This window comes from Seriola lalandi, unplaced genomic scaffold (genome assembly GCF_002814215.2).
Source record: "Seriola lalandi dorsalis isolate HSWRI2012SDOR001 ecotype SW California unplaced genomic scaffold, Sedor1 jcf7180002054921, whole genome shotgun sequence".
Taxonomy (NCBI): Eukaryota; Metazoa; Chordata; class Actinopteri; order Carangiformes; family Carangidae; genus Seriola; species Seriola lalandi.
The window spans coordinates 879,415-904,440 of record NW_019525473.1 but is presented as its reverse complement, the minus strand read 5'-3'; the positions used below and the strand labels follow the sequence as shown (position 1 = coordinate 904,440).

Sequence of the window (25,026 nt, the reverse complement as noted above, 5' to 3'; positions counted from 1 at the left end):
TGGACATGCTCCTGATGAGTCGGTGGATGGTGTCCTGGAGGATCTCCTCCCAGACCTGGATCAGGGCATCAGTGAGCTCCTGGACAGTCTGTGGCGGTACCTGGCAGCACCCAATAGATAACGTCCCATAGGTGCTCAATTGGATTTAGGTCAGGGGAATGTGAGGGCCAGTCAATGGCATCAATGCCTTTATCACCCAGGAAGTGCCTACACACTCTGGCCACATCAGCACAGGTCTCACTAGAGGACGTGAGGCCTCATGCCACCCTCATGGAGTCTGTTTCTGACAGTGTGGTCAGAAACATGAACACCAGTATCCTGCTGGAGGTCATGTTGTAGGGCTCCGGCAGTGCTCCTCCTGTTCCTCCTCACACAGAGGAGCAGGTAGTGGTCCTGCTGCTGGGTTGATGCCCTTCTTCGGCCCTGTCCAGCTCTCCTATTGTAACGGCCGGTCTCCTGGTATCTCCTCCATGCTCTTGAGACTGTGCTGGGAGACACAGCAAACCTTCTTGCGACCTCAGGTATGGATGTGCCATCCTGGAGGAGCTGGACTACCTGTGCAACCTGACAGGCTGCAGGTACCGCCTCATGCTACCAGTAGTAACAAGGACACTAGCAAAATACAGAACTAGAGAAGAATCAGTCAGGAAGGATCAGGAGAGAACAACTGTCTGTGGACACCACATGTAGAATCATTCCCTTTTAGGGGCTTGTCTTGCTTTTGCCTCTCCATTGCACCTGTTGTCACTTTCATCTGCACCAAAGCAGGTGAAACTGATTCACAACCACTTGTGCTTCCTAGATGGACAGATTGATATCCCTGAAGTTTAACTGACTCGGTGTTCTACTGTGATGATTAAGTGTTCCCTTCATTTTTTTTGAGCATTGTAGTTGAAATCAACCAAGGTGTAAAAAGTGTTTATGGCTTAAAACTAGATAAAAGTTCATTTTTGAGCTTCTGTAGAGGATATGATGTCATTGACAGGCGACCAAATGACACGTACTGTTTTAACATGATTAAAATCACGTATTTATCTATGTTTGAGAATTGATGGAAACATTTAGGAGAATGTGAGAACACAACTCAAAAAATGTATTACATAGTTCTTGTCATTTTTAGACACTTTATTGAGGAATTTTTACATGTTATAACTTTAAGTCTGCATCTGTTTTAATGTGGAGCTGTTATTGTTTATCTTTTTATTTCCCAGGTAGCGGGAATAAAGGGGATGTTCCTGGCCAACAAAAAGATGGATAACCAAGTGAAGACGCACATCACCTACAACAGAGGCCGAGACTGGAGGCTGCTGCAGGCCCCGAGCAAAGACCTGAGGGGCAACAGCATCCACTGTGTGCTGGTGAGCGTCCGTGTGTCCGCGAGCGCGCTGCGTTCATACATGTTTTAATAAGTGTGCACTTCCATCAAAGAGGGGCCTTGACAGGAGCTGACTGATCCCAGCAGCAATGAGAGGCCCGAGCTCAAAAAGAGCAGCGCCCGTCAAAGCTGAGTGCTCTGAGGCTGCTGAGCTGAAAGGTCAGCCATTTTGATTCAGTCCAATAAGCTGACCTCCCATTTAAGAAACACACAGAGAGAGAGAGAGAGTGGTGTCAGTTAGAAAAGCAGACGCTCCTTTTTTTTTTTTTTTTTTTTTAATCTGTTGAAAGTCTCTGTGAAATCAGATGCTTCTCAGAGTCCAGCTGAGGCGAGTCTTCACTTAAAGTTTTGAAATTTAAAATAAAGACTTGGATGTGGATCTTTTTTTTTTTTATCTACTGATCCGACGGTTCGTACAAAAAAAGCAGCCAGACTAAGATGGCGATGTAGATGTGACGGTTTGTGTCACTGCTGCAGACTTGCACATATTCTCTTAACGTGACTTTATATACAAATATGATCACCCCCTTTTTTTGATAAACCAATTAGCGATTCTGTGGCATGCCTCGCCTTCTCCCCATATTACACAGTCATTTGTCAGGAAATGTCAGAGTTTTAATAAACCTCTAAACAGCCCGTCACAACATGGCCTGCACCACTGGCATTTTGCTGGGTCGTAATGAGAATTGTGTCGGTAAAGGTTAACCCAATCAGAATTAATGGTGGGATCAGCCAATGGGGAAATGGTGTTTGTGATAAAATTTATGACTTGGGAGGTTTGTGGATCCAAGTCGATGCCACAGCCGTTTTAGTCAGAAGTGTCTTTTGAAGGTTTTCAGTGATACTGTTGGCTTGGCTTGATAGTTTTGATAATTGAGTTTGTGATTTATTTTCTGCAGCCATACTGTTCATTACATCTCCATCTCCACGTGTCTGCAAATCCCTACACATCTGGAAACATCGCCAGCAGGGACTCGGCGCCGGGGATCATTGTCGCGTCAGGTGGGTGAGAGGGAAAAATCTCTGTGAGTGACATGTTTCTCTTTTCTCTTTCTTCTTCTTTCTTCTGGGGGGGAGGGGGGGGGGTTCTTTAAAAGCTTCTGTTCAAACCCCAGCTGCAGCTGACTTTTTCGTTTCATCTATTAAATAGTAATTAATTCTTTGTCATTCTTGACTGATAGAAGAAACTTCTGACAGGTGCTTTTTTTTTTTTACCTTATAAAGATATTAGATTAAACCAGAATTACATTTTGCGATTACTAAATGAGTTACATGTCAAACTCTAAAAGAATGTTAAGTGAATGCATCCAGTTGAAATGATCAAGTGAATTCTGAATTTCTTTAATCATAAAATAACAAAGGAGACATGGAAAGACCCATCTGGCATTTTCCAAGTGGAGCTGTGTACTTTTTTTTTTTTGTTTGCAGTTTCTTTTTTCTATACATGGATGCATTAGTTAGCGTTATGCTAATTCAAAGAGACAAAGACCATGAAAATCACTTAGAGAGACAAAGAAAAAAATAAATCTGTCTCTTTTGTTTATCTATTTATCTCATTTCTGCGCAGTGATCTTTCCACTGCAGCGCTCAAACACTGCGTTCTTCTCTAAAGCTGCTTTGAGCTGTTTGGCCGGTTTTTACTCTTCTCCTCTCTTTTCAATTGTTCATCCCCGTTCAGCATCAGTATACAACTCCCAGGCATCTGACAACACCTCACCTTTGAACCGGGGCGAATGACATAACGTAACATAAACAGAAATCCAGAGTAAAACAAAGTATATAATCCTTATGGTGTAATCCTCAGAGCATCACTGTTCCTGGGAACACAGGACAGACAGCAAAGACTTTCATTGACTCAGTGTGGAGAAAACAAAGAGGTGGAGGAATATGAGATCAGCAAACCCCCAGGTGAATTCACACCTCAGTGATATTTACTCCCGCATGGACTGGCACTGTCAATAACACATCGGCACTGGCCCGAGGTGTCTGGAGAAGGCCAAGCTTATGCTAAAAGTTTGAGTGTCTGGACCTTTGTGGAGCTTCCTGAATTAAACAGGTTTCAGGGATGTGAGGACAGAGAAACAAACTGATTGTGTTTGATTTCTTCAAGTAACAAAATGATCAAAATAAACAGAGATTATTAATAATAATAATAATAATAATAATAATAATAATTTACCTCTCACTTCAGAATAAATGGCAAAATTCAGTTCTTTAACAGTCTTGGTCATTATTCCTGTCTCTAACCCAAACCCAACTTCATTGGTGAGATGCGATATGGGGACATTGCAGATCCAGCAGCATAAGGACCATAAGGAGGCACATAACAGGCTGGTTGTATACATATATATGTATATATATACATAATAGACATATTTACATAATATACTGTAAGTACTCAACTTAGGATCTTTAAAAATCCTTGGTTCAAATCTGAAGGCCAGTTTCCACACTTGTACTTTAATTGATTACTTCCCTACAACTCAGAAGCAAATATTGCACTTTTTATTCCACTACATGAATTTGATATCTGACTGGCTGATATCTGGCTGATATCCCTGGCCTGGCATCACAGATCATAGAGTCTATGGAGCAAAAGGCCAGTCTTCGTACCTTCCCTCCATCACACTATCACATGGACCGGAAACAGAGACAGAGGATCCTTCTTCCAGTAACAGACCAGCTATCAGCACGTCAGAGAGTACTGATGTACAATCAGCTCAAACGCTCAGCTCCAGAGGACCAGGCAATGGACACAAGGCAAAATTGGAGTTAACTATCAAAATCTCCATTTTGTAACAACAAGACTTTATCTCTACATTGGTATGAAAAGGACTGTGATTATCACTAAAGTGTGAATCCAGGACTCTCTGTCTCTCTCTCTCACACACACACACACACACACACACACACACACACACACACTGGTGTTTCCCCTCTCTCAAGGCCCCTCTTTAGATAACAGAATCAGAAATCATAAGCCACTGTCCAATCCTGACTAAATACCAGCACTTTCACCTTTTCAAACAAATATCTCACATAATATATAATATATAACAATATAATATAATATATATAATTATTCTGTTATTTATTTTCATTTCAAGTTGTTTAACAAAAGCACAACCTGGAAAAAACACGACCTGGGAGAACAAACTATGAATTTTCCTTTAAGAAGCAAGTTGACGCTAAATCTACTTTTTAGTTAGAGTTAGTAAATGTGCAGTTAATTAATTATATTACCAACTGTTTCTCTTCCCAGCCTGTGATGTTCATTGCAGCAGTAGTTCAGTCGAAAATCAAGTAATTCAGTGAAAGTGGGAGACTCCATGGGACTGCAGTCAGTGACACTGCTTTCGGCGTCTGTTGTGAAAAAGACAGTCATGAAATACCAGGCAGTACGCAGCAGGTGCAGACGTTAAAATGAGAGTAACTACCGTTCTGTGAAGTTTTTGGATGACAGCCAAGTACACTGTGTTCTCCTGTTACACAGAGAGAGAGTGAGAGGGCTGCTCGGTCTTGGGCTTAAATGCATTTTTTTTGAATACGTGAAGCGGCTGTGTTCAAGATAAACTGCGTTAAGTTGTATCGTGGTTGTAGAGCTGGTTGAAAGTTGGAAGTTTGTCAGGCGGTGACCGATGTAGTGTACACACACCATCACTGCAGCGAGGTGAGAACATCAAACACAGACGGTCAACAAAATCTTCAGCGTTCAGCTGCTGTTAGGTAACTGTCTAAACGCTGGGACTGTTGTTTCCTGGGGAGGGTTTCAGACGAGGAGGGCAACCGTGCTTCAGAAACGCTCGCCGTTCTCTCCAGCTCTGTGTTTAGCCACCTGGCACCAATTACAGGCTAAATTAAAGCAAGTACAGCAGTCTGCGCAGCATTAGGAAAGCTTGTCTTAATATGGTCACAACTGCGGAAAGATGAATACAGTAATCTGGATTTATTGGTTAATTTAGGAGTATGGGCAAATGTCGCAATGCACTGTAGATCTTCAGGCGCACTGTAATTACCGCCCCAGTCTGCAGCTGCATGGCTGGAGCCGCTGCCTTACCGCCACTGCTGGGCTGAAGGCTCTTTATAGAATTTGGGATTTATTTGCTCTCGACTAGAATTCATTTCCTGTGTCTGCATTATGCAGTTTCTTTCCCTCAACGTTGTCTTGTGTCTGTTCTGTGAATCCCTGCTGAACCTCCAGGCTCAATTGGCTCAGAGCTGACCACCAGCAATGTCAGTGTGTATATCACCTCCGATGCCGGAAACACATGGAGACAGGTGAGTGAATCTTTTAATTGTAATAATATCCAAAAATTGTAATTCTCTGAAATATCTCCATTTCCCATGGCAGCAGTTGACTGACAGTGGTGAGCCGACTTTTTCGGCGACACACTGTCAACTTCTCTGGAGCCGTTCTGACAGAAAAACATCAGACTTTATATGTTAAAAACATTCCAGCCATTCATTAGCTATACCACTTATCCTTTGACGGGTGTGGGGGTGCAGGTGTCAATCCCAGCTGACATTGGGCGAGAGGCGGGGCACGCCCTAGGCAGGTCGCCAGTCTATCACAGGGCTGCCATAGAGGCCCTGTTCACACCTGCTATTAATATGTGTCCTCACATGCATCATCACTTGTGTTTGGGTCTCACTTTCCTGCTCTAAACGCCAAGCCTTGTCGCTTTAAGCAGCAGGAGGCAACAATCCACATCCCGTGTCAAATCTGCCAGAAATTAGGAGAAGAAGAAAATATGAAAACAATACAGACTGGGTCTATTCCTTGGCGTGTTCCACCCTTACAGAAAATCTACATGGATTTCACATGTGCAAAATCACACGTGGGCACACGTGAGCACATGAGACCACATGCACATGTGGTCTTTGCACATGTGAAATTTATCGTGTAAAAACATGTTAAATTCACATGTGAAATTTGTTGAACAAATGTGCTGGAAAACTGGAAATGTGGTTTTTGGAACATTTTGGTGGTGTAATGTGTGAAGCTCATGTAAATTCCCATTTGAAATATATGGGATTACATGTAAAACCCATATCATTTCCCATGTTAAACCCACACATCAAGCCATGTGAAACCGTTTGGATTAAATGTGAGACCCATGTACATAGTTTATTGTTGTTTGTTTTCCACATGTACTCTACATGGTACCAAAGATGGCAGCAAGATCAAATGTATTAAACACGTGAAACACGTCTTTAAGGGCAGGCAAACCAATTCAAATGATGCACTCATAATTCATCTCTATGGGCTTTTCAAATTTACTTTGAAACTTTATTTTACTCTTTCATGAGAATCAAGATTGTGTCTGTTGTCACACTTAAATATGATGCCGTTTGCTTGCAAATTAGTTTGTGACCAGAGGCCGGTTGAGTAGGTGGCCCAGGACACAGTCATGTACACACTGCTAAAAGAATGTGGCCAGACCACCTCCCAAAGTCATAAAAAAAAAAAAAACATTCACAGATTCAAGATATTTTTTCCCCTTTTCCAACAAGCCCACACAGTTTTAATTTGTGATTTAATTTGTCTCCTCCTTTACAACACTGAACATTTGGGAGGACCCATCATTTTTAAGTTAAGAAGCTAACTAAGTGGGCTAACATGTTTACACTTGGCAGCGTTTCAGCAGTTCAACTTTGATTTCTAGTATCAGTTATGGTCTGCAAAGTCACTGTCGTGGGCTGAGATTGGCTTCCTGCAAATATACACACATGAACGCTGTGGGAGATATGTTGTATTATTGATTTTACAGACTCATCCCTGATGATTCATTTTTCCAGTGATGTCCCCAGTTGAATCTTAAACGCACTAAAATGGCCACAACACGAACTGACTGACCCGCAGTCCTGACTGTCCTCAGTATCATCTTCTGCTCATCACTCACTCTCCCTGATTTTATCACAGCCTTTTTAATCCGCACACACGAGCCACTGTTTTTCAGTGTTGATGATCAAATGACATCTTAAGAGTAATTTGCTTCAGTGCCTGCATGCAGCGCAGGTGGGTGGCACCTACCTCACTTGATCCTGCCATTTACAATTTATGGTGTTTGTTTCTAATTAAACATGGCAATGAAAAAATAATTATTCAGAAGCTGATGTAGCAATCTAACTGTGATGTCTACTGTGTGTGGGTATTATTACTTCGCTTACTTGAATGAGATGGCATGGGTGTGTGTGCACAGACATGTGTCAGACATGCACACGGGTAACAAGCCGTTGCAGAGTGAGCTGTTTTTTTTTTTTCTTTTTTCTTTTCTTATCCCTGCAGATCTTCGATGAGGAGTATGCAGTGCTCTATCTCGACCAAGGAGGCGCCTTAGTTGCAATAAGACACACTCCACTTCCTATCCGACACCTGTGGTGAGTCATTATGACAGAGATGCCATTTGTCACAGCATGACTAATTCCCTCGGAGGAAGCTTCAAGTCTTAAGTTAGTCAAACAAAGGCAAATTAGTTTTTTTTTTTTTCAAACGAGGGGACAATATAACTCAAGTTGGAAAACCTGCCAGCAGTGGAAATTTTTGCTTTGCACATTGTCATTCAATTTCACCTTTCTGTGTTTGAAGCCATAATGAGTCTAGCTTCCACTGATCAGTGTTCACTGAGCATTCAGCCCTGCGCTGAATATGACATAAGGTTGTTAGACAGCTCCCAGGGTCATTAGCTTGTGCACACAGTCAGGGGATTAGCGCTGGTCCCTTGTGCAATAGCTGTTTGTGTTCCCAGGTTGAGCTTTGATGAAGGACGGCAGTGGAACAAGTACAGCTTCACGAACATGCCCCTGTTCGTGGATGGGGTGCTGGGAGAGCCTGGGGAAGAGACTCTCATCATGACGTGAGTGCCAAACATTTGTCAACACGGAGATCTGTCAATCACACTGAAAAATCAAAGTAATAACACATAGCCTATATATGTTTGTGTGTGTGAACCAGTTTGAGTTTTACACCACTGGAATGAGGTCACTTTGGGAAAAGTGAGGCGGTTTGGCTGGGCCTCACTTTCAAAGTGCTTTACAGAGGCACGGAAATACATTATAAATAGGCAAGACTACATTAAAATAGCATTTAAAAACAAAAAAAATGAATTTGATAAAAATAAAATTGCAAGTATTTAAATACAAGATCAGGTAGGAAACATAGGACACCATTATAAAAGGGATTCTGTAGTGATAAAAGATTTTGCAAAACAAGCAAATGTACAAGATTAAGAAGATGTTATGTATGCTGACAGTTTCAGCAGATCTCAGGTGTTCAGGAAGCTTGTTCCACAGGTGAAGAGCATATAGACTAAAAGCTTCCTCACCTTGCTTGGTTTATGATTCTGGGAACACTGAGTAAACCTGTCGACAATCATACAAGTAGATCAGAGATGTATTGAGGCCCAAGACCATTTCCCGTTGTGATGGTTAATTGAGTTATATGTAAGTTTTGCTATTGCTACACAGCCAACATTAGCATTAACAGATATTTACTTCCCAGTTTTGCCAAGAGCTTAGGCCATTTATGTGTTCAAAATACAAGATGTTAGAAAACGCCCTCTGAGCAGCGCTACTTCTTCAGAGGAGACTGGATGCTGCAGTGCCTCAGTATCGGAAATTGACGAGATGGGCCGACCAGGATGGGGCTTAGCTGGTTAGCGTGCTAACTTCAGTAGATGAAAAGAAGTGATAGAAGTAGAAGCAAAACACGACAGCTGCTTCCCACCACTGGGAGCAGCTCTGGGTGAGTAAAGGAATGTAGTTTGATGGCGAATTTGCAACATTTCCTCTAGACTGGTAAGTAAAAAGCTAACGTTAATGCTAACGTTGGCTGTGTAGCAGTAGCAAAACTTACAATTAGCTCCTTTATTTAACAGACTTTAAGGCTAGGGTAAGGGGCTGGGGAATGCATTATGTGACCTCACAAAGAGAGCTGTACAAACATCTCCTCTGCCTTAACCCGTGCCTCTGCTGCATGCATCTATATCTAAACCTGCTGGATTCATCATTCCTGACTTCCTATTTTGGTTTCCATTAATAAAAAAGATTTCTCTCATGGTCTACCCAACATCAAAACTGGCTGTCTCCAGATTATGATCACAGGAGATCAATGCTTTGGCAGCCAGCGACAACGTTACTATCCATTTGAAGAACATGAAGGAAAATGATCAAAATGATCAAAAACAAGCCTGAGAAAACAGACATGAAACTTTAGTCAAAAAAGATTTAACAGGATTTAAAAGTAGGAAGAGCACTGAGTATGATTTTGGTCCTCAGAAACCAGATATATGAAGATTCCTTTTGTGATCTTTCCCATTTACCATAAGAATAGCCCAAAGCTGAAGTGCATAAGGATATGACGCAGCACTACTGCTTGATTGCAGACGACTGGGGACCCTGGGGTGTGTTACCAAGGGGTTTTTCCACAGACATTACATCAGCATCTCATGGCACTTGCCATAAATGACAGACTGACAGTCGGCTTTGTAGTCAGCTCTACAGGAGAGTGAAAGGGCACAGCTGGAGAGACAGAGAGGGGCACAGAGAATAGGAATATGCGCACGAATAGTCAACAAGAAGAAAAAGAGCTGCAGGGGAAAGGGGCAGTGTAAAGATGATGCTGGCAGGTTTGCACTGAGAATAAGTTCTGCAGCACGCAGCCTCTCAGCTGACAGACACACCATTAGTTTTCATAAGACCATCATGCACTGTTTTCTTCTCAATTTGTACTCATTTTTACAGTAAGTGCCTGTCATGGTCGGGTGCCTCGAGAGCTAATTGACAGATTGATTGTGATAAATATGTTGTGGTATGAATGGTGAGGGAGGTCAGTGCAGAGAAACACACCCACTCAATTTAGCTGGAGATGGAATATTTATCTGGTTAGTCTCATAACCTTGGATCCTGTTTTGTTTTTTACCATTGCAAAAACATGGTTATTCATTCTGATTCCCCTTAATCTTTCAGAAGAAATAAGTTAATGTTTTTTCAATAACAGCAAGTCAGTTCAAGTGTAAAGGCATTATATTTCAGGTTCTATCTTTAAAGGTTCTGTAGATGAGATTTTAAACAATAATATAGCAGCAAAGGAGTGTTTTCTGCGTCAAGTTATAGTGGACCAATGGCGTCCTGAGCAGAGAACGAGCATGTGATCCCCTCCCTGTTAAACCGTCGGCCCTCCCCTACGTTTATATCTACACAGGCACCGCGGACCAAGGCTGAATTTCTTTCCCAGTCCGACTGGCTTTTTCTTTCCCTCAGTGTGAACTATCTCGATGGTTCAGAATGTTACATCTCTGTTTTCATTAGTCACCACCTACGGTAGCATGCTAACGTTGGCTGATTTGCTTTTACCAATATTATAAATGTGTTTGGCAGATGTTGCTATCGCTGGCTGTCTTACCGCCAGCATTACCGTAGCATATCACAGCAGTGCTAGCGTGGGGTTTGGTTGTGACTAAATTTTTTTTTTCTTTTTTTGATGTGTGTGTGTAGCGGCCACTTTTGCTGGGTTTCGTAACGCCTCGCTGATTGGGGGGGGGGGTTTGGTGGCAGAATGGAGGCCAGTGGCTAGCGAAGTGTTTGTTTTGGTCTGAGATGCTGGTGGTCTAATGTGACATCTAGTGGCAGTGGCGATCGCTTACAGAACCTTTTAAGGATGGTTCCAGTCTCATGTAAAGATGTGGTAGGACGCTTGTTGCATGTCGTGCCCTAACCCTCTCTCTCCTGATGTTTCCTGTTTTCCCTTCACCAACTCATGAGTAAAAGCAGGATGTCAGAAAGACCATGACTAGCAACATGTTAAGGTGCCAGTGTACTCAAGATGCTCAAACAGCAAATTATGGCACAGCTGGTCCTCTTGTGAGTATTCACAGCACCAGGTCCAGTGATAATGGGATAAACTTTAAAAAACTGAGTGTCCCTGTTTATCATAATGATGGGTAATGTCATCCAGTGCAACAGTGTGGCTCTCTGTTGTTGTTTTTTTTTTTTTTTTAATCTTTTTAGGACAGAAATGGAACTCTGTGGCACAGAGGAATAAGATCTATCAGACTGTGGATGCATATAAAATACTTGGGGAGACTCAGTTCATTTTCTCTATGGTTTTTTTGTGGGCTTTTGTGACTAAGAATAAGAATAAGAAAAAATACTGCACATCACCAGCTTTATCCTTTTTACTCCATTTGACTGCGATCATTATCCGTAGCATGTTTTTGTGTGTGTAACAACCAGCAGCATGTGTGGCTATTTTCCAGGATATTCGGCCACGTCAGTCATCGCTCAGAGTGGCAGCTGGTGAAAATAGACTTCAGGTCCATCTTCAACAGGAGGTGTACAGAGGCGGATTATCAGACATGGCACCTCCACAACCAGGTATGCTCTATGCCAGCATAGAGAGACTGGACTTGTTTTTATCACACTTGTTTTTCCCAGTTGGTAGAAATATATCTCTAAAGCTTAAATGTTGTGATCATTCTCTGTAGTCTAAATTTCTCTTCTCTTGTTGAAGCCTAAAAAGTCAGTGTGCTTTTGATAAATTTGCGTTTAAGATATTTTGAAATCATCCAACACTTTTTTTTTCAAAGGGTTGTTACATGGGCCTCCTACTGTAAAATGTGTCATTGTTAAACTTAACGTAAAATTGGTGAAAAAGAAATATCATCGTGCACCATGGACAGTTGCACTATGAGTCACTGAGCAAAGGCTCATGTAGCAGCAGACCCTCACAAGGCTGCTGGTAATTTTATGTCTGTTTCAGTGACATTTTGCAGGTTAAGTGCTGCTTTTGGTTTAAAAACTGCACTTGAACTTGAATGTGTGGTTATATTTCCTGAATCTTTTTTTAAATTAGCAAAAACATAATTAAGATAAAGTGAAAAAAGCCTTTAATATACACATTTATCAACAGGAAGGAAGATTCAAATAGAACAGCAGAAAGGAAATATAGCGCTCTAGGAAGCACATAGGGAGCGATTTCAGATGCACCCTATGTGTTTGATGTCAGCACTCGTAGCTCATGGATGCACTTCCATTCTGCTTCATAAACAGTTTCAACTTAATGAGCTGTAATTACAAAAATGAGATGTCAATTCCACCATGGGAAATTAAATAAGCAAAAAGTCTGTGGAGCTCGTCCTCTCTGTAGCACTGCCTCTTAAAGTTTGGCTGATACAGAGGTCGGCTTGATCAAATGCCGGGCTTCCTCATCAGGAGCTAACCATCCCCTGCTTTTATCCTGGCTGTGTACTGAGTGGGCTAAAGCGGGACATCTCTCAGCTCCCAGAGCACTTATGCAGATTCTATACCGATTCCTGCTGATGCTCTGAGTGAACCCTCCCAGCCCCACCCTCCTCCCCCCAACCCAAACGCTGCATACATTAAACCTGCCCGCAAGCCCCTCAACCTGGCCGGGCCTGAAGGCGAGCCAAAGACTTAAAGTGTGCCATTATTCATGGCCCAGTCCTGTAATTGGTTTAGACGCCCATATGCTCATAGCAGTCTAATGATCAAAACATATAGCATGGAAGACGACAAGAGTCCAAGCCAATTACCGGGCTAACCTGCCTAAATGTAGAGGCAGTGTGGGTCCTAATCTGCTGCAAAAATAAACTGAACACCACCTCAGAACAGAAGACAGCACTTGTGTTTTAAGACCACTGGGAAAGTTAAGGACATTTTCAGGGGCTGGAAGTCTATTTGTGGATACAGCCTGAGTTTTTAAGCATCTCACTACTGACACCTAATGCACAGAGACAGAATGTTCTGATAATAATGTGTAGGCTGGAGGAAGCCGTGAAAAAGATTGGTGTTCATCCTTTTTGCACTCCAACTGATTTTATATTCACTTCCTACGCATAGATACACGGCTAAAAATGGAATGGGTGCTGGCAGCTTTTGCGACTGACGCCCCTTCTTAATCATTCATCTGAATATCACAAAAAAAAAAAATCTCCAAAAAAAAAAAAAAGTACTCGAGCAGCACACTTGCAATGGAGGAACATTGTCGAGTTTAGCACACCACACAGCAAGAGCCTGTAAATAGTCGCTGAACAGGAACACACAACAAGCTGAAGTAAGGCAAGGCAACAGTGCTTTTCACGCACAGTGTGAAGCACACATGGCTGGTTGCATCGTGTAAATTATTTATGGTGGCAAGTGCTACAAAAGCAGCTTGTTTTTTGAAAAACTGTCTGACTTTCCTCTCGGTTGTCTTTCAAAATGGGGCCCGCAGGGTGAGCCGTGCCTCATGGGAGTGAAAAGGATCTACCGGAAACTGAAGCCCACGTCCAGGTGCGTTATGGGGAAGACGTACTCTGTGTCAATGACGTCCGGCCCCTGTGAATGCACAGAGGCTGACTTTGAGTGGTAAGTATACTTTTATTTTTAACCATCCCATTTGCTGTGGTTGTTCCACCAGAATTTTACCAAGCGTAGTCATGGTTTACAGTTGTGATGAGTGCTAGAGTGGGAAAACGGTTGTATAATGTTGTCTTCAGCTCTAAAAGGAGCTTTTTAAAATCTAAATCTGAAAACAAATCAGTGATGTCTGAGTTATCTTGACTTAAACTTAAAGCATAAAGCCTGTTACTAACTGGGGCATTGAGTTTGAAACATGTGGGTGTTGACAGGGTTGGGAGGGTCCAGTGGAAAGATGCACTTTAGCTGCACTATGGGAAATGTAGGATCAAGGGTTTTTGGATTTTGACCTAAACTACAGGCAAATAGTTAAGATATCTCAACCTCTGTTACTTCCATTTTGACTTGTGTATGTATCTTGTGAGCTCCCTAACTTTAACTTTAAAGTACAATTTTGAATTGTTAGAGTTTCCCTTTAAATGATCCACCACGTGGAAGCAAGGCATCACAGTGTTGTGGATTTGAATTCCAAGATTTCTTGGGATGAGTTCATTTCAAGAAGAGGAGGGTAAATCGACTTATCGATGGTTAATGTGAATTTGAGCAAAGGTCTTAAAATGCCCAAATGCAGCTTACATCAATTTTACATTATGTATTAAGTCTGAGTCAGTGTGTCCTCCTCCACAGAACAAGAATCTCTTTTGTGCATTGCATTGCAATCATCAAGGGGGGCATTATAGTGTAATGGCTGCCAATGGCACATAGCATGGCTCCCCTATTATTATTATTATTATTATTACTATTATTAATATTAATATTATCGTTGTCATTATTATTATTATTACTATTATTATTTACTGTTGTGCCCCCCCAGTCGCTGTCATCCACTATAGCCCGATCCTAAATTATTGCAAGTAACACAAATTAATTATTCTTAATATTAATATAATATTAATATACCAAAATAAATTTGAATTTGAATTTCAAAACCAGCTTTCAACTAACAGCAGCATTTAAGAAGTGTGCTTTAGTGACATGAGTGATGCCTGAATGCTGTCAGTGCAGTCATCTTGGTTTCTTCCTAACTGCTTTTTTATACTGTCGTGTTTTGCAGATTTAAAGTCATGATGCTGCTGAGATGTGGCAAAGGCATTTTTAATTTTTTTTTTTTTTTTTGCATAAAAAACTGTAACTTTAATGCTGTGGTTTTATTGGCTAAATCGCAAAAACACAGTATGAAATGGTTTGCAAGAAAATCACATTGGAATCTTATAATCGTCATAATGTAATGGTTCCAGCAGCCTCTCACAAAAACGAAAATCAATCTTTCCTTGACTTCTTGAATTTTGAATCCCGATATTGTTGAAATGAAATGTAAACATCAACAGCATTGATGCCCACCTACAGGGCTGAACTGAGACGCAGATTGAGTCTTTTTCACTTATTCACTGTTTAATACTGAGTGTTAGAGAATCGGATCACCACTGATTTAACAGATGGCTAAATTTGAGAAGTGCGTTAATTATACAAATACGCATATTCACATATTATATAGAGATTGTCCCTCCTACTACACCTCCTACAGACATATCTATGGTAAATTACACTGCAATGAAAATATCATTGAGATAAATTATTTTCAGTTACAGTGATCTTACGAAATAAAAACAACCAGCAACAACAATTGTGCTGACTTATTCAAATTTGGGTAAAAGAATTTGATTGTTTAATGCCCACTGTGGAGTTTTGATCTGCCATCATTTGGAGAACAGATCATATTGTCAGATCGTATTTCTCATGTATTTGGGGACCAAACCTCAGCCTTATCAATAGTAGAAATACATTTACACATATGTCCCAGGATTTAAGGGAACTGGGTTTAAGTGAGGGATTAAAAGATAAGAGATCAGCTCCATGGATAATATCCTCCAGATTATAATTGCAGAGCAGCTCTAGCAGATTCTCTTGGTGGCTGCTGTGGCTGCAAAATGGAAACCAGTCAGCTGCTCAAAAGTGTACCTGTGTGTGTGCGTGTGTGTGTGTGTGTGTGTGTGTGTGTGTGTGTATTCATTACGAAATATTCAATTGATTTCACCTGAATGTGTGTCACCCTTCACCGCTTGAAGGACAAAGTGTTCAGGAGAAAAATAATAATTCACAGCTTTTGTATTTGCTGCTGGTGAGTGTTTATATCACAGCTCCAGCTACAGACAACGGTTTTCACATCCTCGCAACCTGCTTTCTTTGAATTATCAGCAGTATTAATGTTGCTTTTTTTTTTTTCTCTCTCTCTCTCGCTTTGGTCCCAAGTCTGCAGGTCTCTTGAGTGAGGCAGCTCTTGGAATAAGCACCATCAAAACAATAAATCACCACGCCTAATAGCTTTGATTAACAATCACAACACTTTTGCATCTGTGTGCATGTCGCACTAATTAGGGCAATTTGTCCCTATCATTTTGGGGACATAGCGCTGCTCTGCCTTTTAATTTGTAGGACAAACAACTTGTGGGCTGTGTTTCAAAGCACCAAAGAGGCACAGAGCAGTTGCTGTAACTACTGTGAAGTCAATACTAAAACGATTATGTGTACATGTTGTTTTCCACAATTATGTATCAGCATTCTAACGTCAAATATGTATAAAATACAGAGCAGGTGATCAGAATATTCTGTTATCTTTTGTGTGATTTGTCTGTGAGTAACATCGGTTGTTTTCTAAATACGTGACGTACCCGCCGCAAATATCTCATTTTCGAATTTCCAAACAGAACCTCAGGAATATTTGCATCAGTCTTGTCTCAGCGTTTCCTCTGTGGTTCTCGAATGGATAACAGTTTCTGTTTTTGTCCGCTTGAATCATTATAGTGATTATGGCTACGAGAGACGGACCGATGGCAAGTGCACCCCTGCCTTTTGGTTCCATCCATCATCGATGTCCAGGAGTTGCAGCATGGGGATGACTTTCCTTAACAGCACTGGGTAAACACAGAGGACAGCAGACTAGAGTCAGCACACAGTCTCAACAGTAACTCACAGGCATTGGGCAGAATGAATGGTGTGTTAGAGTCGAAAAGCTCAGGGCAGAGATGTAGTGCTATTTGTTTAGGTAGGATATGTAACCACTATTCCTACAGTGGCAAGTTGAAATGCATTAGTCAACTATAACCGACACAATCAACTGTTAGACTGAATTTATTAGTTTCATCCTCTTGAGAATATTACTCGGCAGTCGGCCAAACACCTAGCTAAGAAGATTGAGACAAAACCACAATAATTAGCGTGGCATCAAGACATATAGGTGAATGAATGCGAATAGTTGTTGTTTTGAATGATTTCATTGACATACTTACAGAGCAAATGAAGCCACATTTAAAACATCCATTCTGAGGAAAGGTTGCAGTTCAGGCAGAAGTCGAGCTCATATAATAGGCTAGGCTATGCAAACATAGTGAAGCAAGCCTGTATTTCCAGTAGACACTGTGGATTCAGCACCAGCTGTCCAAGTTTAAAAGGCTGGCTTTGTAATGTTTCTTTGCAAATGCATCACAAACAAAAGAAACCATCAGAAGAGTGAATGATGAATGAAAGGTTGTTTTTCTGCCATTTCATCTTCACTAGTTAACGATAGATTGGTTGAAAAAATCATCTAATTCACTGTGCTGCTCAAAGCTACCGGCAACTGTGGAATGTTTTCTTCCATTCTTTCCATTTGTTTTTATTTGCTCTCTTACATGATATACAATTTAGTGATGATCGGATCTTCATGTGCTTTAAAATATTGCGTATGAATTTCTAACAGATTACTACAACTACAAATATTCTGTTTCTCCACTTGGAGAAAGAAAGGGGTGTCGGCAGCACTGCAGCCTATAACTCACATTTAAACACACACTATGTAACACACTGTGTGCCACTAGGGGTCTCTCAATCAATAATAACAGAAGACAGTGTTTGGTGACGCCATGAAGTAGCAAGTGATCATGGGAGTTGTTGTCTTCACCACCATTGCTGTTACTTTAGTCAACTTCTCACAGTTTGGATTCCTTTGGTGTCAGGTGTTCAGAAAGTTTTTACCAGCAGAGCTTCTTCTCTCCGTAACCAGCGTACCAGGTAATTAAAACCGGTAGGAACACTGAATAAGGCAGTTTCTCATTAAGAGTTGGTTGTTTTTCCGACACTGCTTGGCAGACACAGGATGTCTCAGAGGGGCTGGAAGCTGAGCTGCCTGAAGTTTGCTTGGATTGTTTCTCGGAGATCCAAACATCTGATGACTAAAATCCTTAGTAATTAACACATAGTTGAAATCTACCAAAATCTAGAAAATGTATTGTAAAAATGTGGCTGAAAACTGGATAAAGGTCCATTTTGACCACTTCTGGTAGACAAGCACAATGCCAACGCATGCACATGGGAGATATTGCACCATTGACAGGTGACCAAATGAAACAGACTTTTAACCTTGATTAAGGTTGGAAAATTGTTGAAACATTTGGGATAATGTAAGTACACAACTCAACAAAATATCAACATAAATCTTGTCATTGTTTGAGATTTTAATTGGAAAAGTTGCATAGTGTAGCTTTTAAAAACAGTCCTAAACCAGCAAGTATAAACCACTAGTAATGATGCGATCTCTTATAAGTGTTATACCAAGAATTTAACAAAACTACTGTAGCCTACTGAGCTTAACAGTTCATGACGTAGTAATGCTTTTCCAGACAATCTCAGTTGTTGTCTCACATGCCAGAGATCCATCAACAGCCAAAATGTTTGGGCAATTAATCAAGCATCCCAGTCTAATATGGACGTCAAACAAGAATCGATCTGTCAGAAATTCTAAAACTCTATAATTGGCCAGAGGTAACAAACTCAGGGTTAATCTCTACAGTGTCTATCCTGTATTATGTGTGCGTGTAGAAAGCCCTGAATATAAAGAATAAAAAGAACTAAAGTTATAGCGGAGTATCCCATTTTAGGTGAGAAGCATCCCTGATTTTCTGTGTATCTATGTATCTCAGCGGAGCATGAGATCTCAGGCTCTCAGCCTGATGGCCTCGGGGCAGGACAGAGCCTGAGCAGGATATCTCAGATGGACGGCCCAGAGGCTGGAGAGCCGATGAGCAGGGCAGCTCGGGCAGGACCAACAGGCAGGACAGACAGGCTGAGCCGCTCCAGAGGAAGGCCTGGAGGCTGGGCAGACAGGTGGAGTCGCATGAGAGACAGGGAAGACAGACAAAACTGTTTTGATGGACATTGGTGAAGGCAGGGCTGCTGCAGTGGGCAGTGACTAAAGCAGTATCCATCTGGAGACAGAGCAGGAGGGTGATGGCTACGGAGGGTCACCTCCAAGCCCCGCCTCAGGGTCTGGGGCTTGGGGTCTAGCTGTGCGTCATTCATGGCATTGGACAGTGGAGGCCCTGGGTCACCAGGCAGCCGGCGCTGAGGCTTTGTGGCAGCAAAGGGGGGTCGACGTCTACGAGACCCTCGCTTTCTTCTTGGGGCCCCGACCCCTAGAAACCTCCCGGAAAAACCAAGGCAAGTCCCAAGGAAAGAAGACTGACCAAGGTCTTCGGGGACAGGAGGTTAGCCTGGTTGGGAACAGGAGCAAACAGAAAGCTAGCCAACTTTGGTGCAGTCTGGTAGCTAGCAGACTGCGAGACAGGCTGGAAGCAAGCTGGGCAGAGGCTATAGACAACTGAGAGACAAGCTGGTGGCTGGTGGGAGGCAGGCTGGGAATAAAGGGTGTTTAAGAATCCTTAAGCCACCCTGGTAAAGAACTTTTTAGCCAATGCTCCCAATTAGAGGAAAGCGATATATATATATATGTCCTGTACATATATATGTATATATATATATATACATATATATATATATATATATATACTGTATATATATGACAAATCAAACAGTTCATTTTCAAGTCTGCTCGGACCATGGCTGGTCAGATCATACTGTCACAATTGCTGGTAGAAACTCAGGTAGGGAGTCCCCAAACACAGACACACATGCAGGCAGGTTCAGTGAAGGAAAATTGAAGGCAACCTGAAGAGAGTCAGTCTCACAGACAGATGGGTTGGCAAGCAGGCAAGCAGGCAGGCAGGCAGGCAGGTAGGTAGGTAGGTAGGGGTACAGGCCGGCAGGTGGGGCAGTTACTTCGTACTGTGGTGGCGCACCACTGCTGCGACAAATGCTCCTTCCTGTGCTTTTATGTTGTTTTCTTTAGCTTTACGTTGTCTTCATCGTCACGTTTTTGCGTGTGTATGTTGGCACTATGACATTTTATCTTGGAACTTCTCCAATCACGCCAAAGGATATTTGCTTGGGGGGAAACAACCTGGTGTTGCATACAGACGCCCTCCACGATACTCAGTAATGTGAGGTCACCAAGGAAGAAAAGAATGAGCTGTGAATCACACACGTTTGTTATGTTGACCATGAGTCATCTATCATGGTGTTTACTGAGAAAATGGCTTCATCGTGACATTCCTGACTCCTTGTGTGAGCTGGAGGGTTTTTCTTTCATTCACTCGGACAGGAGTGAAACATCTGCGAAAGAGCGGTGGGGTGAGTCTGAGTTGTTATAACACGTGTTTTTTTGCACAATTTATCATTGATAAATTTATCATTGATAAATGATAAATGGTGCAGACAACACATGTTGCATAAGACTGTTGTGCAACCCCATCATTGAACTGATGTGCTTGAGTTCAAGACCCCTATATCTACCTTGAGAGTTTGGGAATATCATCTTCTGCACTGTGTATGTTTCACCCAGTGGGAACACTCCAAGTGCACCTGCCCCAAATCACTGGCTGTGTTCAGCAGCAATTACTACGCACCCCTGAGGACCTGTTTTTCATTCTAGGGGACTTCAATCATCGCAAACTTTAGCTGTCACTTCCCAGTTTCTAACAATACGTTACATGCAAGACATGAGGTGACAGAATTCTAGACAAATGCTACAGCAGTGTGAACATGGCTAATGTGAGTAGAGTCACACCCCTGCTGTGAAACTCAGACCATAAGGCAGTGCACCTCAATCCCCACTTACAGAACTGCTCTCAAATGTGGCAAACCACAAAACACAGACTGTAAAGCTTTGGACTAGAGACAGTATAGTCTTTCATGAGATGGATGTGGACAATGCTACTGAGACTGTTACTGATTATATACAGAATATACCTCAAAAACCTAAAGAAACAAACAGTACATAACAAGAGGTGAAAGACCGCATCAATTGCAAATAGAATGGCATTTAAGAATCAGGATAGAATGCAGCAGAACATTGTGCAAAAGGAGCTTTAACACATACTTAGAGAGGCTAGGAGGAGATACAATTATTGATTTCTGCAACATCACAATACTTCTGATGACCTGCAAAAAGCAAATGAATTAAATCACTTTTATCTAACTTTATCTAACCTTTGGTAGATGTAAAAACCCTGGACTTCTCTTCTGAATTTAGTGATGTTTTAGAGACAATCTTTGTTACTGACCAGGATACAAGGTTGGTGATTGGTCCTTATAAGGTCCAGTCACTTTTTAAGCACACCTGTAAGTTAGACCACAGGGCTAGATGGAGGAATCCGGCACTACCAAGATGGCAACAGCGGAGCAGCCAAATCTGAGCTTTCAAAACCAGTCTTTAGAAACCTGGGTGACGTCCATCTTTATGTTTATTCTATGAGGAAAACACATGGGACCATAAACAGACAATCTGACGAGTAGCCGGTGGCGATGACAGGTTTATACTGGATGAGGTGGACGAGGAAACTGGGAGCAGGTGTTTGAGTGGGCAGGAAAGCTCAGGTTATTGGGAATAGATAACAAGTGAGCAGGTGTATATTGAGACAGGAAAAAAGTCAGGGGACATCTGGTGGGCGGATGGAAAATGGCAGGTCCGGGGAGATGGAGGAACAAACACGGCCAGGGAGAAGTAAAGTAGAAGTAAATGAGGAGCGTATAGTGACATTATCACAGTCTGTCCATTTTAAAATGTGTGGAACAGCTTCAACATGGCTCTTTGGTTCAGAAACATTAACATTTTCACACCCTGTTTATCATCACATGCAAACACCACTACTGAGACGCAGTGTTTTTTTCTGACCTGTAAGGAGAATCTAAATCGTCTGTTTCCACATCTGTATAAATGTACAACCAGTCATATCTACACGTACAAACTTTTTGTGTTTTTCCACCCCCAGCTACAGGAAGGTGGTCTCTAATAACTGTACAGCCGGAGTCAGCGTGGAGTACACAGCCAGGAGGCAGCAGTGTTCCATCCAAGCACCCAAAGGTCTCCACCTGGTCACCAGTGAGGGCACGCTGACAGCCACATTAGGCGCCAATGTCACCTTCCTTGTTTTTCTGGAGGAGGTGAGCTGTTTTCTGTACCTCTCAAAAAGTGTCATGGACCTGCACACCAAGTAAATGTCACTGTATTCAGAGGGGAACAGTCTGAAAGTCAGAATTAAAAGTATTTTTTTATATAAGTTGCTGTTAGTTGATGGTTTTAGAATGGAGCTTTCCCTTTGATCAGACTGTCACATCGAAGCAGAAGTGACACGTTGTGACACCAGAAGCACTTTTCCTGTTTAGCTCTCCCGCTGAGGGAAAAACAGGCTTTACAGTTTTTAAAGTTTTCAAATGTAGACAAACTGAAATGAAATTGTAACTGACTGGCGTTCTTTCTATGACAAAATTATGTGGAGCTCTGAGAACATTATATTCAAACTACATACATGAGTAGGTAGTATGGGGTGGAGGGGTATAATAATAGTAATACTCATAGGTAAATGTGGTATTATCAATAAAAATAAGAAATAATAATGAATATTAATCATAAAAAATTACCATGACGTTAGTAGTTTGATATAAACTCAGAGTGATGAAACATTTTAACAGTCAAAATTGCCCTTATAGTCGCTTCTGCTCTTAAACAACACACCAAGAATTCCAGGAAAAGAGTTGTTTCCAACAACTAGACATTATTTGAGACTCTGAATTAAATTTTACTTCCCACATAAATAAGGTGACCAAAACAACTTTTTTTCATTTAAGAAATATTGCCAAAGAGAGGCCGTTCCTCATCCATAAATATGCTTTTATTTCAAATAGATTAGATTAGATTAGATTGCACTGCTCTTTTTTACTGCTCTTCCAAAGCAGTCATTTGAAAGACTGCAGTTTATTTAGAACTGTGCTGCTGGACTTTTAATGAAAACAAGGAAGAGAGAGAATATTACCCCAGTTTTGGCTTCACTCCACTGGGTCCCAGTATCTTTTAGAATAGATTTTAAGGTTGTTTTATTTGTTTTTAAAAGCTCTTAATGGTTTGTGACCGGCTTACATTGCAGATTCTCTGTAGTTTTATAATCCCTCACGAGCGCTCAGATCTTCTACTGCCAGGGTTTTAAATTCACATAATTTTACACACAAGAAAATAGACAGTGCAGCTATTTTTTTTTAAATTATGCTCGAATACCCTGCCAAGAGCTACAAGAGATGTTCTGTGAACGTTTTTAGACGATAGCTGAAGATCCATTAATGTAACTTGGCTGTTAATTAATTCTCTTATATTTGACTATTCTTACTGGTTTCTGTTTCTATTTACATATTTTACATCTACTGTCTTTCTATGGTCTATTTTCATTGTCCTTTAACCGCCCTTATTTTATTATACTATTTGATTTTGAGCTACACTTTGAGCTACACTTCTTGTATGAAAAGTGCTCTATAAATAAAGTTTATTATTATTACTATTATTAATGAAAAAGCAAGAATTATATTTACATCTATTTTGGCAGTAAATACCATGAAATCAGATTTCATATTGATTTGATATTTAAAGAACGTTAGCTCAATTAAAAACCACTTGGTGGACACATCAAAATATCTAAAAAAAAAAAAAAAAAAAAAAAAGTCTCCTGTGCTGGTTTGTATCTAACGTCAAACCCGAGTGAATCTCTGGGCGACAAAGAGGCCGAAACCTGCAGGTTTCCTGACAGTGTGTGTCTCCGCAGGGCGATGGGGCGAGGACGAGCATCACTCTGGACTTTGGAGACGGCCACGCTCTGACGTACTCCAATGTGAGCTCCATCGAGGACGGGATTAAACACATCTACAAAGCTGTGGGAATCTACCGAGTGTCTGCCACCGGGGAGAACAACCTCGGCTCAGAGACCGCTATGCTCTACCTGCATGTCACATGTGAGATGATGATGAAGAGTTTTGTATTTACAAATGTTCTTGTGTGTTTATATATATATATATATATATATATATAGAGAGAGAGAGAGAGAGAGAGAGTTCCTTCACTTTTTGTGCTCCTTTTACTTTCCACTTTTTTATCACATTTAGTTGAAGTGCAGCTGTCAGATTGTACTCAGTGTACCACGTTCTGTGCCTTATCTCTTCACAGAACATGCTCTCCTCCCATAACCAAACAAACAAGTGAGGTAGAACAAATCCCATTACACTTCCACTCAAGTCAGCTTATGCTTCATAGCCACTCAGCCCACAGAAGCCGCTGCAGCCTCATATGTAACAGGGCTGACCACCCCTGGTGTATTCAAGGGGGTGACAGATGTAACGGAGCTGACTTATTGATCAGGGAGCGCTGTTGCCCCCACCAATCTGTCAATCCTATGTGCCAGCCATACAAATAGAGTCACCGCAGGCTCAGGAGCGCCACAGATGAAAAATAACACACAGATGGCAGCCGACGCTCCCAACGCAGGACAGAATGCTGAACAAACTCACGAACCCTTCTCTCCCCATCCTGCACCAACCTATAAACCTACTCTCCCCCCCCTTTTTTCTGTTTTCAATTGAAATGATAAAGTTGTTGTTTCTTTCTTTTTATGCTCTTTTTTTTTTTTTTTTGCGCATTGTGACGCAGTTACATCGAGTTCACTCCGTGATATATGTGTGCGCCCGAGCAGGTCAGCTGGAGTATATCCATCTCTCAGCTCCCTTTGTGGCGGTGAGGAATAAGGAAGTGAACCTGACCGCCGTTCTGTGGCCCAGCCAAGTGGGAACGGTCACCTACATCTGGTGGATCGGAAATAACACAGAGGTACTGTACACTCAGACTTTTCCCACTTCTCTCTGAGCTTTTACTTCTGTTACACTTCTTGCCCATTGGCAAGTAAGTAGGTTGCTGACTCTTCTGCTCCAAAATGTGAGAATCAGTCTTTTGTTGAGCTATGTTTGCAGCATCCAGGTTGCTACATTGTGGTATTGTCAATCAGCTTCAATAAATATTGCAGCGTTCTGATGCAGTATATCAGTGTATC

The 25,026-nt window shown here is 41.6% G+C and overlaps 1 protein-coding gene across 2 annotated transcripts in view; it reads left to right on the top strand.

Annotated features, from left to right (window-relative positions):
• sorcs1 (sortilin-related VPS10 domain containing receptor 1) overlaps positions 1–25,026 on the top strand; it is a 168,018-nt gene that overhangs the window by 126,645 nt on the left and 16,347 nt on the right. For both annotated transcript variants that reach the window (XM_023431397.2, XM_023431396.2), the window contains exons 10-20: positions 1,212–1,358; positions 2,275–2,377; positions 5,577–5,653; positions 7,665–7,756; positions 8,125–8,232; positions 11,632–11,749; positions 13,608–13,741; positions 16,595–16,708; positions 21,934–22,105; positions 23,752–23,938; positions 24,673–24,806. In XM_023431397.2, the coding sequence (XP_023287165.1) occupies positions 1,212–1,358; positions 2,275–2,377; positions 5,577–5,653; positions 7,665–7,756; positions 8,125–8,232; positions 11,632–11,749; positions 13,608–13,741; positions 16,595–16,708; positions 21,934–22,105; positions 23,752–23,938; positions 24,673–24,806 (1,386 nt within the window). The remainder of the gene's footprint in view (positions 1–1,211; positions 1,359–2,274; positions 2,378–5,576; positions 5,654–7,664; positions 7,757–8,124; positions 8,233–11,631; positions 11,750–13,607; positions 13,742–16,594; positions 16,709–21,933; positions 22,106–23,751; positions 23,939–24,672; positions 24,807–25,026) is intronic.